Genomic DNA, 16,845 nt, shown 5'->3' with positions numbered 1-16,845 from the left:
TATAACCAACAACAAAAAGAAAAATATATCACTAACGTTATAAATGTTGATTCAGTGTTCGTAATTGTAACACTAATTTTTGCTTCAGTAAGTTGTGTTTGTGCTCTTCTTCTACGATTTCTCTCAACGAACTGATATGCAGCATTGGTCATTAAAACAAAAGTCACATTTTGTCCATCAGGATCAAATGCTCTCAAAGTCAAGGTGAATGTTTGGTTGAGAAAAACTCTGATTCTGTTTGTATTCATTACTAAAATTGGTGCTTGATTAGCTGAGGATACAAGGTAAAAGTATTAAAAAACAGTAAGCACAAAATGCTAACATATAATTTTTAGTCATGTTTTAAATTTTTAAAAATATATAGTATTCATAAACTAGGTTTCATGATTTTGCTATGTCTCATCGTCAACTTTTTTTCTTTTTGTGCCGAGACACACCATAGAAAGCTTGTTCCACTTTTGCTGGTCCATTGCACTGTTCATTTCAGTCCCTAAGATAGTCCTGCCTTTACTTTTCTGCTGTGTTTTCCTTCACCTAACGTGTTTCCATTTTTCCTTGATGTATCCAGTTAGGCTCCATTCCTATGCTGAACTTATTGTTAAATCATGACCCATCCAGCACCATCTTTTTTTTCCAATTATTTTGTAAACATCTTATTTTTCCATTTTCCCTAGTACTATTTCATTGGAGACAGTTTAGAAAGAATTCAGTGATCTCTTGGTAGTGGTTGTTACTTTTCAGCATTTGCTACCATACACAAGGATAGTAAGGATATTTATTTGCTCATGTATTGTTTTGTTTTATGAAAACATTCAATGTATTTAGTTTAATATTAAAATAAATAGGCTAAGCTTTTAATCAAGCATAATAATATGATTGTCAGCACACCGTTTTTGTATAAAGCATGACATGAGTTGAAGGCCTATGAAATATTTTTAATCTTGATTGTTTCTATGACTCACTTGATTTTTCATACAATTTAGTAACATCTACTATATAATCACTACTATTCCACTCAATAAAAATATCAGTGTGAATTTTGTGCTGAATATTCCATCACTTAAAATTCATCACCAGGTCGTTTTTTTTTTTATTTTAGCCTACATAACATTACTATTTTTGCAAAAAAAATATGTAATTATTAAATATTTCAAAGACAATGTTTGATACGGCTTATTTATATTTTTTGTTGTTTCATTTCAAATGGTTTTTGTTTTCAATTAAGTATTATAACCACCAGTAAATCAGCAAAAATATTCATTTTTATTAATTGTTTCAATCAAATCAATCATTTAATCTTAACCATAGATTTACAGGTTAAAAGAAAATGTGTTATTTATTCTTTATTAATTTGATAAATGTTTGAAAAATAACATATCTTAATAATTACCTGCACTAATAGAAACCCTCTCAAAAGTATCTGATGATTTTAATGAGGATTCTGCTATTTTTTCATTTTTTGTAGCAATATAGTCAAAAATACAAGGAAGATTTCCTGAACCATTACAAAACTTTTCAGCTTCTTCTTTTGTGGTTGCATTTTGTTCATCATAAAATATAGGTTGGAAGCTTGAGTTTGAAAATGTGATTGTGTTTTGTCCATAGCCATACTGGAATAAGCTCTCATTATGATTTATGGCCCCTGAAACATTTTTTAAAAGTTGAAATATATAAAAGATGTCAAATTATAAGATAGCCTTTAAATATTTAACACCAATCAATTTTTTTAGACATTTTTACAATATAAAATTGAATTATCTTTGATATGAATATAGACAATTTTAGCACATTAATAATAGGCTTCTAAATTATCTGGAAAGAACATAAGTAAAATTAAAAACTTACATGACTTTCCATATTCATAAAGCTGTTTTTCACTTGAGTCATCAGACAGTCTCGTACCATTCGGAAAAATAAAATCATCAGTTTTGTCTCCATTAAAGTTGCCTAAAAGACCCGTGGTCATGTTTTGATATTTTTTGTCCAAGGTTAGGGAAAATTCCAGTAATTCATTGACCAGAGTCACAGTGATACCAATACCTAAAAAATATTTAGAAAAACCAATTTCAGAAGCTTAAAATATATTATTTCTAAAGTATTAATGCTTAATTTTAAATCCAAATGGTAATTCAGATTCAATTTATGATGTCTTTAAATATTTGCAAATATCTTTTCATACAATGTCTCTTTTATATTCATCAACTTTTGATATAATTACAAGAAGTACTTAATTCAATTGATAAAAGTAATAATATGAAACATGAATTTTTAACCTTACATTTTACATTTTAAGCTTACAAGTTAAAAAAAAAACCAAACTTACTTTCAGGTAGAGAGGCAATTATAGATTCATTTTGTTTTCTGATTATAATTCCGTTTTCATTTACAAAAAACTTTTGGTTATTTGAAAACTCCTTGGTATAATCTCGTTTGTTGACATAAATTATCATCACTGTCCAAAAAATATGATGTAGAATTTTAAAGTTAATCATGCCAATGCTAAATATATTAATATTGCTTCTGTACAATTTGCAATAAGCTATAAAAGTGTATGTATAATACATTTCAGGAGTTATGAATATTTAATAAAATCTCATATATTAATTGATAATAAATACATTTTCTAGAAAGGCTGATCTCAATTCTTAAAGATTTTCCATTTCCAGTTCTCATTGATAATGCACACCAAATTGTGGCTGATGTTTCAACTCCTTTGTTGTTTAATGCTCTGCATGTTCTTCCCTTATAATAGTATAAAATTTATTAGTAGAAATATAATATAAAGTTATCTAGACGGACATGAGCAAATTTTAACTTTAGAAATTCACACTTAAAAATTATGACATAAACAAAATAAAACTGAAAAACATTTTCCAAATTATACTTTTTTAAATATGAATTATTTCCATTGATAATTATGTATTTTGAGGTAGAGTATCTAAAAAAAATAAAGTATTTAAATAGGTCAAATGCATTTAATAGCTGATCTAAATAGTTAGTCTACGAAACCAGTAAACAGAAATTATTTCAGTTGACTTAAAGCTGCTAAACAAAAATTTATTTTTGTTTCTAAATTATGATAATGAAAACATAAAATAGCAGTACCTGCATTATGAAAACTGGGTTTGCATTATTTTTGCCATTTCCAACAATCTTTACTAAATCATATTCCCCAAGACCATTAAAAATAAATGACCTTTGATCTAATGTGACAATATGAGGGTCACCAAACAAGAAACCTACAAAAAAAAATTCAAATATATATCATCTGCTATATAATGTTTTTTTTAACTTAATAATTTAAATACATAATATATTTTTGATTTTCAAATATTATAAATAATTTAATCTGCAGAATTGAATGTATGAACATGAAAATGACATACATTTTTTAACACTGATTTTTAGACCATTGGCACAATAATTATTGCATATTCTAATTAAAACATTTTAAAACTCGGAGAAAACTAACAGAAGAAACAACCATTAATGTAACCTTTAAAAAAGGCTTTGCTGCAGGTATCTATAAAACTAACAATTGTGTTTGTGTATTGAATTAACAGGTACTTAAAAATCTGATGTGTAGCTTAATTTACGAACTTGCTTCTAAAATATTTTTCTAACTATAGAAATATTGTACCTCTAGCCCAGTTACTTCCATTGCAGGCAGATGCAGGTCTTAAAGTATAGTACAGTTCACAAAGTTTTGATTTAGTACAACACCAGTCTTTGGGATCTTCATCAGCTTTAATATGTTCTTCAAACAGGAATGAATTGTATCTTTGGAGACTTCCAGCTTGTGGTATTGTATTTAAAAAACCTGAGCCTTCATCCATACTGTAGCAGCATCGCTAACATATAGAAGTATGTGATTGATTAATGCAAGGTGTACTCCAGCATTATTTAAAACTTTTAAGGTTATATTCTAATGAAGAAAATGTTACATTCTATTGCATACATTTATATTTTTATTGTGGAATAAAAATACATTCCTAGCATACAAAAATGGTTTTAAAAAATGTACATTTACATCTAATCAATATTAACTTGATAGATAATACATTTGTTTTACCATAAATCAATGAATATTAATGATTTTGCATTATTATTTACTTGTTAAACACTTAACTATTTTGACACAAAATGTAAAAAAGATAGGTCCTACTTTTAAAAAAAATATAATTGTCTTTATAGAAAGAAAATAATATAGTAACATGAAAAACAGTTAATAAAATGAGTGAATAAACAAATACAAAACCCCTGTTTGCAAAATACAATAGTTAAACTGTCAAAAAAGTGTACCTTTCCCAACTCCCCATAGAATGGTAAAAGATCAAAACAATTGCCCTCAGGCAGTGCTTGACTGCTAGGGACCCACATTGGGCTGTTTCTTGCAGCAACTACATTGCAGGGACAAGCAGGTATAATGTTTTGGTTCCATTCAGTTATGTCTAGAAAAAATATATATATATATATTTTATGCACACAAACAAGCTCAATTTACAAGACATAAAAATTGTAAGTCTTTATTATTTCCTTTTAAATTTTATTAGCAGTTGAAGTATAATCGTTTGCAAACAGAAAGTTTTAATTGGTGTGTATGTTTATATATATATACATATATATATATATATATATATATATATATATATATATATATATATATATATATATATATATATATATATATATATATATATATATATATATATATATATATATATATATATATATATATATATAAATATATATATATATATATATATGTATATATATATATATATATATATATATATATATATATATATATATGTATATATATAAATATATATATATATATATATATATATATATATATATATGTATATATATATATATATATATATATATATATAGATAGATAGATATAGATATATATATATATATATATATATATATATATATATATATATATATATATATATATATATATATATATATATAGATAGATATAGATATATATATATATATATATACATACATATTCTTATTAGAAATCTGCATTTACTAGAACATTGAGTTATGTGCACATATGATGCAGCCTATATGAGATTGAAGTACAATCAACCAATTACTGTTGTTATAATTAGGACCTTATTCATAGACTTAAATGAAATAAAAATAGGCCTAAATATCTTGGTTGTGTCCAATCTGGTCCAATTACATTTTTTTAATTAAACCACTAGGTAATTACTAACTTTGAAGTTCCCATTGGTTTGAATTAAACCAAGAACGACATTTCATCCTGAAGTTTTCGTTCTCTCCTATCTTGAAGATCCAAAAGCCAGGTTTTCCTGAATATTAATTAAATTTATGTTTTTCACTAATCTACATAAAGCATTTACTGAATTTTTAAGGAGGGATATGCTCAGTTTTTTTTTCTATTTTATACAATATAAAAAACTGAACCCTTTTGAATAATTTTACCATGTTAGGCACATGAAAGTAATTATTAAACTATTTAAAAAATGGTCGAAAACAATTTTATCTTTCTTGGAAACCCGAAAAAAACTGCCGCCGTTTTGAATTTTTCTGTACTTTATAACTTTTCTATTTATGCACTTATAGCAAACAACTTTTAAACGACTTGTATTTCAGTGTATATTAAAACTTCTGTCACAACAACTTTTTAAAAGAGCTATAAGTCAAAATTCTATAAAGTCCGAAAAATCGTACCCTTTTTGGTATGCAAAAGTTTTAAAATGTGCATAGTATTTACCATAAATTCCCTATTGACAAAAGTTTTATTTTTTGCATGAAGAGCAATTACTGAAAATACGGTGGGTATTGTTTAATAAATATAAAAGTAGTAGGTCTTTTTGAGTTAAAAAAACTACAAAATGAGAAAAAAATTGAAAGTAACAAAAAGTAGATAACGAAAATACCATTTTTGTGTAATTTTTAAAGCAAATGGTAAACTTTGGGTGTTTCCTAGAAGATGAAAACTACAATTATCAGATACATAAGAAATCAAGCTTTCCAATGATGACAAATACAATATGATGACTGATATGAAATTTTTGTAGAGAGCTTGTAAGATTGGGAAAAAAAAATTCTTTTGTAATTAATAGGGTAAAAAAAAATGGTATTTGAAATACATACATTTTTTTTTCTATATTAAGTTTTTATTTTCTTAATACAAAAATGGTCAAAGTATCCAAAAGTGCAAAAAAAAACAACATTATGACGAAAATCAGGATTTTGGTTATTTTTTAATGAGCATATCCCCTTAAAAAATGTACACAACAGAGAATCAAGCCTGTTAATTGTATGTTTATGGTGAATTGATAATGTAAAAAGATATTAATACTAATGAAACTTAATGTTCATTTTTTTTTTAAAGCTTTCTTAGGAATATTAAGAGGGAAGAAATTAATAAAAATTTTACTTACCAGTATTCCCAATAACTGTATCAAAACTATAGTAACTTGCTAGTGAAGTATCTAAGCTAAAATTCGCCCAACCAATTTCAACATTTCTGTTTGATACTGGTTTTAGCTTCAAAGAACCTTGGATGTATATGTATATAGCATATGTTGATTGCCCATCTGATATTATAATGCACTGGAATGACGCACGCTGAAAAAAAAAAGAATCATAAATAAAAACTGAGAAAGGTAATATTAAATACAAGTAGCTCGTTAAGGACCGTAACCCCCCCCCCCCTTCCTTCCCCCCTCCCTCCCCCCCCCCCTAACGTTAAAATCCTTGGCTCTGCTTGTAAACATTAAGAGTGAACACAGCTCACTAAAACCATGTAGGGGTGGGGAGGTAGGGAGCGCGTTTACAGCTTGTTTTCTAGGCGCGTTTGCAGCTTGTTTTCTAGCGGCTCCCAGAAGAGAATTATATATATAGATTTTCAATGTAGGCTATACAGTGGCGTAGCGAGGTCGGGTGTCACCCGGTGCGGCAATTAATGGTGTCACCCCCCCCCCCCAGAGGCGTTGCGACCCTTCCCGGGGACAAACTTTCAAGTTTTTGATTAGCACCCCCCCCCCCTCAAACTTTCGTTGTGCACCCCCCCTCCTCAAGTTTTCGATTTGCACCCCCCCATCGAGTTTTTCTCTATATATTTTGCTATTTTTTGCCTTGGTGTCATCCCCCCTAAATGGTGTCACCCGGTGCGGTCCGCACCCCCCGCCCCCCCCCCCCCCTCGCTATGCCCCTGAGGCTATACACAATTATTACAAGACAAAAAAATGTATATAGAGAGTATCCAATATCCAATTTAGATGAGAAAATGAAAGAGACAAAAAAAAGAGACAAGGAGGGTGGCGGGGAAGTAAGATAATCACTGTTACCTCATCTACACTTCCATGAGCGGGAATGTTTACCCAAGTTGCCACTATTATTGTTGTAGAGTTGAAACTATTTTCAGTACCTCTAAATGCTGTAACATCAGCATTTGCCTTGGCAAGTATTGCAGCAGATGTAGGATTATTAGAATACCTGTCATACATCTAAAAATATAATAGAACATTTTACCTTTAAACTCTCAAAAAGACATTATTTCTCAAATCAAAATTGACAATTATTAACAAATCCTTTTAATCTAGTAATGCAATAAGTTACCTGATAGTAAACATTACAATTATCACTCTCTATATTATCAAGATCAGTCCAGTACACTGCTAAGAGCTTGAGCTGGTCATTGTTTTTGTCCATTACAGGTAACCTCTGGGGGTTAAAACTTGAATACTCTTTTTCTAGACTTATTAGCCCATTCACTGATACCTAATAAAAAAACAATCACATCATTTTTCTTGATAAACCAGCCAGTACAATTTATTACCATGTAAACAAAATTATTTTTATATATATATATATATATATATATATATATATATATATATATATATATATATATATATTTATTTATTTATTTATATAAAGGCTACATATTTAGTACAAACCCAAACAGATCTTATAAAATCCTGGTGATATGGCATAGAATCTTCTATTTGAAGATTTGCTGTAGCCAATTCTTCATTTTTGGGTAAGGTTTTATCATTCGCTAATCTTCCATAAGGATATATGCCTATACATTTAAAAGAAAAATGAAAATGGTATTGTACAATATATAAAAATAATATAAAATGATTACATAGTAAAGTAACACACTATAATGATTACAATTCAATTTATATTTTATTTTTTGGTAAGTAGTCACAGACAAATAAAATAATTTGTTTTTTTTTGACAACTTACGTGAGTCATTGAACCTAAAAATTAAAAAAAAAGGAATGAAATTTACTAAAGCTAATTATTTTCAATCATTATGTTTTTTTTTTAAATATAGGCCTACTAATTGTATTTGATAAGATTTATACATTTTTTTGTAATATCTTTATCATTTTTGAATCATGATTTTAAGAATTTTGTTTTTCTTCAGTTGTTGTCTGTATTATATAAAAACTAGTTAATTAAAACTAAACATTATTACAATTTTAAATTTTAAAAAAAAACTTTGTTGTAAATGTAACTTGTAATTGTAATGAATTGCAGGAATACATAGTTTAATTTTTGACACAATTTGTTTCAAAATAAAATTAAATCAGAGGTAAGACATTATTTAAAACAAACATGTAGCAAACTGAAAATTAAAAAAAAAATATTTTGAAATCAATGCATGTTTAATTTACATGAAGAAGGCTGACTATTAATATGATAAATAATGAAATGTGTAGCTCATAGAATCAGAAGGCCTAACTATAAAACCTAAAAAACATTTAACCTGCAGGTCCATTCATTAACAGAGTAAACCATGCAAATCTCAGAGTCTGTACAGTTGTGACACAATGAAACAGCTGAAATAAACACAAATATAGACATGAGGTTAAAAAAAAAAAAAAAATTATTTTTTTATTATATTAGTAAAAACACAAATTATGGACTTAACAACAACTTTTCTATGCTCTAAGGATTTGTATGATTTACGGTTTATTTCATTTTAATTTTAAATAGTTTTCAATATCTTATTTTAATATAAATACTTATAATTTTTTGAAGACTAATTTAGAATAAACAAAGTAATATATTTGTAAAAGAGTTATAACATTATTTTAATCACAATCATTTCTGAAAAACTTATGTACAAGCAGTTCATTTTAAAAATATCCAATTTTGATATAGTTTTTTTCATTTTAATTTTTTTTTCATTTGCAATGGGACTCTAAACTTTTACACTAATTGTAAGTAAAAAAAATGAAAATTTAAAAGTATGTATAATTTTGAAAACCTAAAACTGTATAAATATAATTGGAAGTTTGTCCTCTTATCAAAATGGCCCAAAATGTATTTTCATTTCATATGAGTTAAAAAAATGAATTGCTTATGATCAGTAAAAGAATTTAAACTAACATATTATTGAAGGAAAGGAGGGTAAAGCAATTCATGCTAACAATAAGAAAAAGAAGTTTCATACTGTTTTTTTTTTTTTGCTTAGCATTTTAGGAAGGATTTTGTTTTTAAGATAAATTTAAAATTGATTGATGTTCTCTATGTGGATCAAAATAAAAAACTATGTAAGAAATAAACTGATGTTAAAAAAAAATGCTCTTTTGAGTGAATTCTAGTTAATTAGGTGGGGGTGGGGGGTGGGGGCATGTGTGAGGTGTGATGTTTGGTACTGCATGAGGTAAAATTATTTAACAAGTTTGATGTCCTTTATGAAAGATGAATTCACTATTCCTATTGGTATAAAAAACCTAGAAACATAATAACAGTAACATGATTAATTGTATATATATATCATTTTCTATTGATACTTAACAAATTAAATATACCTTTGCATCCTCCATCTGCTGTAATGTTCTCATATCCAGGCTTACATCTGCATTCAGCAGCACCATCTGTATTGTAACAGTCTTCAAGTGGACCACAGTGGCTAGTGTCAATACACTCATTCACATCTGTTCCACAGTCTATCCCTGTCCAACCAGATTTACAGCTGCATGTTCCATCAGTGTCAGAACAGTCATTGGTGTTGTTCATGACACACATACATTTGTAAGAACAGTTTGTTCCGTAGTGAGTTGCATCACAAGCTGGTAGATTTGGGAACACATTGCTTTAACCTCTCAATGTTAAAGACTACCAAGAAATTTAAAATTAATTAAATAACCCTTGGCTTATTTCTCAAAGTTGCAGTAGCTGTGAAACTCAATTTTGCAATGTTAATTAATCAAAATTAACATATTTGTCATCAGATAATTTTTTTGTATCAAATGAAAATCTTATAAAAAGAAGAGTTTTCAAAGGAAGAGGAAGTCTATAATATAATTTAAATATTTTTAACTAAAAAAACACATGGTAGAAATAAAATATTAAATACAACTGCTTAAATTTTATATAAATGCAACTGATATATTTGTATGCTACCTTTTTTTAAAAAAAAGTATTATTGCGTGTTTTTTTAAATTATGTCATGTAGGCATAGAGCTATTTCTTTTTATGTTTTCCAACATAAGTATGTACCAAGATTTAAGGACCATAAATGCAGATAACAGTTGATCATTTAGCTATAGCTTTTCAATGGTACTTAATAATTTCTCAGCTCAGATTTTAACTATAAAACTTTTATAAAATGAAGTCCATTTAATTTTTTTCAAATATTTTTTAAAACTCACTTAAGCATAAGCTGTAAATGAAAATTCTTCAAAACAAATTTAATGTTATTCATGTATAGATTTGACAAAAATATAGGAGGAAAATTAGGTCAGCTACCTTGGCAAGGAGCAGCTATATCATGTTTTACAAATCCAACTTCACATCTACATTCTGATGAACCATCCAGATTAAAACATCTATCATGTGGGTCTGGACACAAACTTGTGTTTGTACATTCATCAACATCTAATTCACATAGAGTTCCAGTCCAGCCAGTTTTACAATTACAAACACCATTGGTATTGTTACAGTCAGCTGTGTTGCTTACTATACAGTTACATGGCAGTAAGCAGTTGACTCCATAATGAGTTGCATTGCATTCTGTTATAACAAATTAGCAGAAATGTTAAAGTGTTCATTTATTATTCTAATTTTGAATTGCTGAAACCTACAACAAACAACTAAAATGTATTTTTTTGCATGCAGCTAACAACAAAAGGTTAAATGGTGCAGTCAGTTTGGGATCAACGTGAAATTAAAAATAGTATAGATATGCTATAGTAATGTGCCATCAACACTCAAGCAATTAACATTTAAACATTTCAAAGTTGAGCTTTTTCATATCTACCTTGGCATCCTCCATCTGCTGTAATGTTCTCATATCCAGACTTACATCTGCATTCAGCAGCACCATCTGTATTGTAACAGTCTTCAAGTGGACCACAGTGGCTAGTGTCCAAACACTCATTCACATCTGTTCCACAGTCTATCCCTGTCCAACCAGATTTACAGCTGCATGTTCCATCAGTGTCAGAACAGTCATTGGTGTTGTTCATGACACACATACATTTGTAAGAACAGTTTGTGCCATAGTGAGTTGCATCACAAGCTGGTAGATTTGGGAATACATTGCTTAAACCTCTCAATGTTAAAGACTACCAAGAAACTAAAAATTAAAATTAATAAAATAACCCTTGGCTTATTTCTCACAGTTGTAGTAGTTGTGAAACGCAATTTTGCAATGTTAATTTATCATAATTAACATATTTGTCATCATATAACTTTCATTGTATCAAATGAAAATCTTATAAAAAGAAGAGTTTTCAAAGGAAGAGGAAGTCTATAATGTAATTTAAATATTTTTAACTAAAAAACACATGGTAAAAATAAAATATTTAATACAACTGCTTAAATTTTATATTAAATGCAACTGATATATTTGTATGCTACCTGTTTTAAAAAAGTATCGTTGTGTGTTTTTCTTAATTGTGTCATGTAGGTATAGGGCTATTTCTTTTTATGTTTTCCAACATAAGTATGTACCAAGATTAAGGACCATAAATGCAGATAACAGTTGATCATTTAGCTATAGCTTTTCAATGGTACTTAATAATTTCTCAGCACAGACTTTAACTATAAAACTTTTATAACCCGAAGTCCATTTATTTATATTCAAATATTTTTAAAACCCACGTAAGCATAAGCTGTAAATAAAAATTGTTCAAAACATATTGAATGTTATTCATGTATAGATTTGACAAAAATATAGGAGGAAAATTAGGTCAGCTACCTTGGCAAGGAGCAGCATTATCATGTTTTACAAATCCAACATCACATCTACATTCTGATGAACCATCCAGATTATAACATCTATCATGTGGGTCTGGACACACACTTGTGTTTGTACATTCATCAACATCTAATTCACATAGGGTTCCAGTCCAGCCAGTTTTACAATTACAAACACCATTGGTATTGATACAGTCAGCTGTGTTGCTAACTATACAGTTGCATGGCAGTAAGCAGTTGACTCCATAATGAGTTGCATTGCATTCTGTTATAACAAATAAACAAAAATGTTATAGAGTTCATTTATTATTCAAATTTTGAATTGTGGAAACCTACAACAAACAACCAAAATAAATCTTTTTTTGCATGCAGCTAGCAACAACAGGTTAAATTGTGCAGTCAGTTTAGGATCAACATGAAATTAAAAATAGTATAGATATGCTATAGTAATGTGCCATCAACACTCAAGCAAATAACATTTAAACATTTCAAAGTTGAGCTTTTTCATATCTACCTTGGCATCCTCCATCTGCTGTAATGTTCTCATATCCAGACTTACATCTGCATTCAACAGCACCATCTGTATTGTAACAGTCTTCAAGTGGACCACAGTGGCTAGTGTCAATACACTCATTCACATCTGTTTCACAGTCTATCCCTGTCCAACCAGATTTACAGCTGCATGTTCCATCAGTGTCAGAACAGTCATTGGTGTTGTTCATGACACACATACATTTGTATGAACAGTTTGTTCCATAGTGAGTTGCATCACAAGCTGGTAGATTTGGGAATACATTGCGTAAACCTCTCAATGTTAAAGACTACCAAGAAACTAAAAATTAAAATGAATAAAACAACCCTTGGCTTATTTTTCACAGTTGTAGTAGTTGTGAAACTCAATTTTGCAATGTTAATTTATCAAAATTAACATATTTGTCATCATATAACTTTCATTGTATCAAATGAAAATCTTATAGAAAGAAGAGTTTTCAAAGGAAGAGGAAGTCTATAATATAATTTAAATATTTTTAACTAAAAAACACATGGTAAAAATAAAATATTTAATACAACTGCTTAAATTTTATATTAAATGCAACTAATATATTTGTATGCTACCTGTTTTAAAAAAGTATCATTGTGTGTTTTTCTTAATTGTGTCATGTAGGTATAGGGCTATTTCTTTTTATGTTTTCCAACATAAGTATGTACCAAGATTAAGGACCATAAATGCAGATAACAGTTGATCATTTACCTATAGCTTTTCAATGGTACTTAATAATTTCTCAGCACAGACTTTAACTATAAAACTTTTATAACCCGAAGTCCATTTATTTATTTTCAAATATTTTTAAAACCCACTTAAGCATAAGCTGTAAATAAAAATTGTTCAAAACATATTGAATGTTATTCATGTATAGATTTGACCAAAATATAGGAGGAAAATTAGGTCAGCTACCTTGGCAAGGAGCAGCATTATCATGTTTTACAAATCCAACATCACATCTACATTCTGATGAACCATCCAGATTATAACATCTATCATGTGGGTCTGGACACACACTTGTGTTTGTACATTCATCAACATCTAATTCACATAGGGTTCCAGTCCAGCCAGTTTTACAATTACAAACACCATTGGTATTGATACAGTCAGCTGTGTTGCTAACTATACAGTTGCATGGCAGTAAGCAGTTGACTCCATAATGAGTTGCATTGCATTCTGGTATAACAAATTAGCAGAATGTTAAAGTGATCATTTATTATTCTAATTTTGAATTGCAGAAACCTACAATAAACAACCAAAATATCTCTTTTTTTGCATGCAGCTAGCAACAACAGGTTAAATTGTGCAGTCAGTTTAGGATCAACATGTAATTAAAAATAGTATAGATATGCTATAGTAATGTGCCATCAACACTCAAGCAAATAACATTTAAACATTTCAAATTTAGCTTTTTCATATCTACCTTGGCATCCTCCATCTGCTGTAATGTTCTCATATCCAGACTTACATCTGCATTCAACAGCACCATCTGTATTGTAACAGTCTTCAAGTGGACCACAGTGGCTAGTGTCAATACACTCATTCACATCTGTTTCACAGTCTATCCCTGTCCAACCAGATTTACAGCTGCATGTTCCATCAGTGTCAGAACAGTCATTGGTGTTGTTCATGACACACATACATTTGTATGAACAGTTTGTTCCATAGTGAGTTGCATCACAAGCTGGTAGATTTGGGAATACATTGCGTAAACCTCTCAATGTTAAAGACTACCAAGAAACTAAAAATTAAAATGAAGAAAACAACCCTTGGCTTATTTCTCACAGTTGTAGTAGTTGTGAAACTCAATTTTGCAATGTTAATTTATCAAAATGAACATATTTGTCATCATATAACTTTCATTGTATCAAATGAAAATCTTATAAAAAGAAGAGTTTTCAAAGGAAGAGGAAGTCTATAATATAATTTAAATATTTTAAACTAAAAAACACATGGTAAAAATAAAATATTTAATACAACTGCTTAAATTTTATATTAAATGCAACTGATATATTTGTATGCTACCTGTTTTAAAAAAGTATCATTGTGTGTTTTTCTTAATTGTGTCATGTAGGTATAGGGCTATTTCTTTTTATGTTTTCCAACATAAGTATGTACCAAGATTAAGGACCATAAATGCAGATAACAGTTGATCATTTACCTATAGCTTTTCAATGGTACTTAATAATTTCTCAGCACAGACTTTAACTATAAAACTTTTATAACCCGAAGTCCATTTATTTATTTTCAAATATTTTTAAAACCCACTTAAGCATAAGCTGTAAATAAAAATTGTTCAAAACATATTGAATGTTATTCATGTATAGATTTGACAAAAATATAGGAGGAAAATTAGGTCAGCTACCTTGGCAAGGAGCAGCATTATCATGTTTTACAAATCCAACATCACATCTACATTCTGATGAACCATCCAGATTATAACATCTATCATGTGGGTCTGGACACACACTTGTGTTTGTACATTCATCAACATCTAATTCACATAGGGTTCCAGTCCAGCCAGTTTTACAATTACAAACACCATTGGTATTGATACAGTCAGCTGTGTTGCTAACTATACAGTTGCATGGCAGTAAGCAGTTGACTCCATAATGAGTTGCATTGCATTCTGGTATAACAAATTAGCAGAATGTTAAAGTGATCATTTATTATTCTAATTTTGAATTGCAGAAACCTACAATAAACAACCAAAATATCTCTTTTTTTGCATGCAGCTAGCAACAACAGGTTAAATTGTGCAGTCAGTTTAGGATCAACATGTAATTAAAAATAGTATAGATATGCTATAGTAATGTGCCATCAACACTCAAGCAAATAACATTTAAACATTTCAAATTTAGCTTTTTCATATCTACCTTGGCATCCTCCATCTGCTGTAATGTTCTCATATCCAGACTTACATCTGCATTCAACAGCACCATCTGTATTGTAACAGTCTTCAAGTGGACCACAGTGGCTAGTGTCAATACACTCATTCACATCTGTTTCACAGTCTATCCCTGTCCAACCAGATTTACAGCTGCATGTTCCATCAGTGTCAGAACAGTCATTGGTGTTGTTCATGACACACATACATTTGTATGAACAGTTTGTTCCATAGTGAGTTGCATCACAAGCTGGTAGATTTGGGAATACATTGCGTAAACCTCTCAATGTTAAAGACTACCAAGAAACTAAAAATTAAAATGAATAAAACAACCCTTGGCTTATTTCTCACAGTTGTAGTAGTTGTGAAACTCAATTTAGCAATGTTAATTTATCAAAATTAACATATTTGTCATCATATATTTTTCATTGTATCAAATGAAAATCTTATAAAAAGAAGAGTTTTCAAAGGAAGAGGAAGTCTATAATGTAATTTAAATATTTTAAACTAAAAAACACATGGTAAAAATAAAATATTTAATACAACTGCTTAAATTTTATATTAAATGCAACTGATATATTTGTATGCTACCTGTTTTAAAAAAGTATCGTTGTGTGTTTTTCTTAATTTTATCATGTAGGTATAGGGCTATTTCTTTTTATGTTTTCCAACATAAGTATGTACCAAGATTAAGGACCATAAATGCAGATAACAGTTGATCATTTAGCTATAGCTTTTCAATGGTACTTAATAATTCCTCAGCACAGACTTTAACTATAAAACTTTTATAACCCGAAGTCCATTTATTTATTTTCAAATATTTTTAAAACCCAATTAAGCATAAGCTGTAAATAAAAATTGTTCAAAACATATTGAATGTTATTCATGTATAGATTTGACAAAAATATAGGAGGAAAATTAGGTCAGCTACCTTGGCAAGGAGCAGCATTATCATGTTTTACAAATCCAACATCACATCTACATTCTGATGAACCATCCAGATTATAACATCTATCATGTGGGTCTGGACACACACTTGTGTTTGTACATTCATCAACATCTAATTCACATAGGGTTCCAGTCCAGCCAGTTTTACAATTACAAACACCATTGGTATTGATACAGTCAGCTGTGTTGCTAACTATACAGTTGCATGGCAGTAAGCAGTTGACTCCATAATGAGTTGCATTGCATTCTG

The 16,845-nt window shown here is 29.0% G+C and overlaps 1 protein-coding gene across 1 annotated transcript in view; it reads right to left on the bottom strand.

Annotated features, from left to right (window-relative positions):
* The window catches only part of LOC131942326 (uncharacterized), a 51,734-nt gene that overhangs the window by 13,159 nt on the left and 21,730 nt on the right, over window positions 1-16,845 (bottom strand). Inside the window, exons 32-56 of the mRNA XM_059302138.1 lie at window positions 16,579-16,842; window positions 15,637-15,897; window positions 15,126-15,389; window positions 14,184-14,444; window positions 13,673-13,936; window positions 12,731-12,991; window positions 12,218-12,481; window positions 11,276-11,536; window positions 10,765-11,028; window positions 9,825-10,085; window positions 8,774-8,846; window positions 8,248-8,261; window positions 7,953-8,077; window positions 7,612-7,773; window positions 7,341-7,499; window positions 6,432-6,618; window positions 5,238-5,333; window positions 4,303-4,451; window positions 3,641-3,851; window positions 3,106-3,239; window positions 2,619-2,742; window positions 2,324-2,452; window positions 1,846-2,040; window positions 1,391-1,642; window positions 37-271 (exon numbers count right to left, since the gene is read on the bottom strand). Of these exons, the coding sequence (XP_059158121.1) occupies window positions 37-271; window positions 1,391-1,642; window positions 1,846-2,040; window positions 2,324-2,452; window positions 2,619-2,742; window positions 3,106-3,239; window positions 3,641-3,851; window positions 4,303-4,451; window positions 5,238-5,333; window positions 6,432-6,618; window positions 7,341-7,499; window positions 7,612-7,773; window positions 7,953-8,077; window positions 8,248-8,261; window positions 8,774-8,846; window positions 9,825-10,085; window positions 10,765-11,028; window positions 11,276-11,536; window positions 12,218-12,481; window positions 12,731-12,991; window positions 13,673-13,936; window positions 14,184-14,444; window positions 15,126-15,389; window positions 15,637-15,897; window positions 16,579-16,842 (4,870 nt within the window). The remainder of the gene's footprint in view (window positions 1-36; window positions 272-1,390; window positions 1,643-1,845; window positions 2,041-2,323; window positions 2,453-2,618; window positions 2,743-3,105; window positions 3,240-3,640; window positions 3,852-4,302; window positions 4,452-5,237; window positions 5,334-6,431; window positions 6,619-7,340; window positions 7,500-7,611; window positions 7,774-7,952; window positions 8,078-8,247; window positions 8,262-8,773; window positions 8,847-9,824; window positions 10,086-10,764; window positions 11,029-11,275; window positions 11,537-12,217; window positions 12,482-12,730; window positions 12,992-13,672; window positions 13,937-14,183; window positions 14,445-15,125; window positions 15,390-15,636; window positions 15,898-16,578; window positions 16,843-16,845) is intronic.

This window comes from Physella acuta, unplaced genomic scaffold, assembly GCF_028476545.2.
Source record: "Physella acuta isolate Inbredline_101_S28 unplaced genomic scaffold, ASM2847654v3 ptg000401l, whole genome shotgun sequence".
In the NCBI taxonomy this organism is placed as follows: domain Eukaryota; kingdom Metazoa; phylum Mollusca; class Gastropoda; family Physidae; genus Physella; species Physella acuta.
Note: the sequence above shows the minus strand (reverse complement) of the source record. Positions and strands in the feature narration are given on the sequence as shown.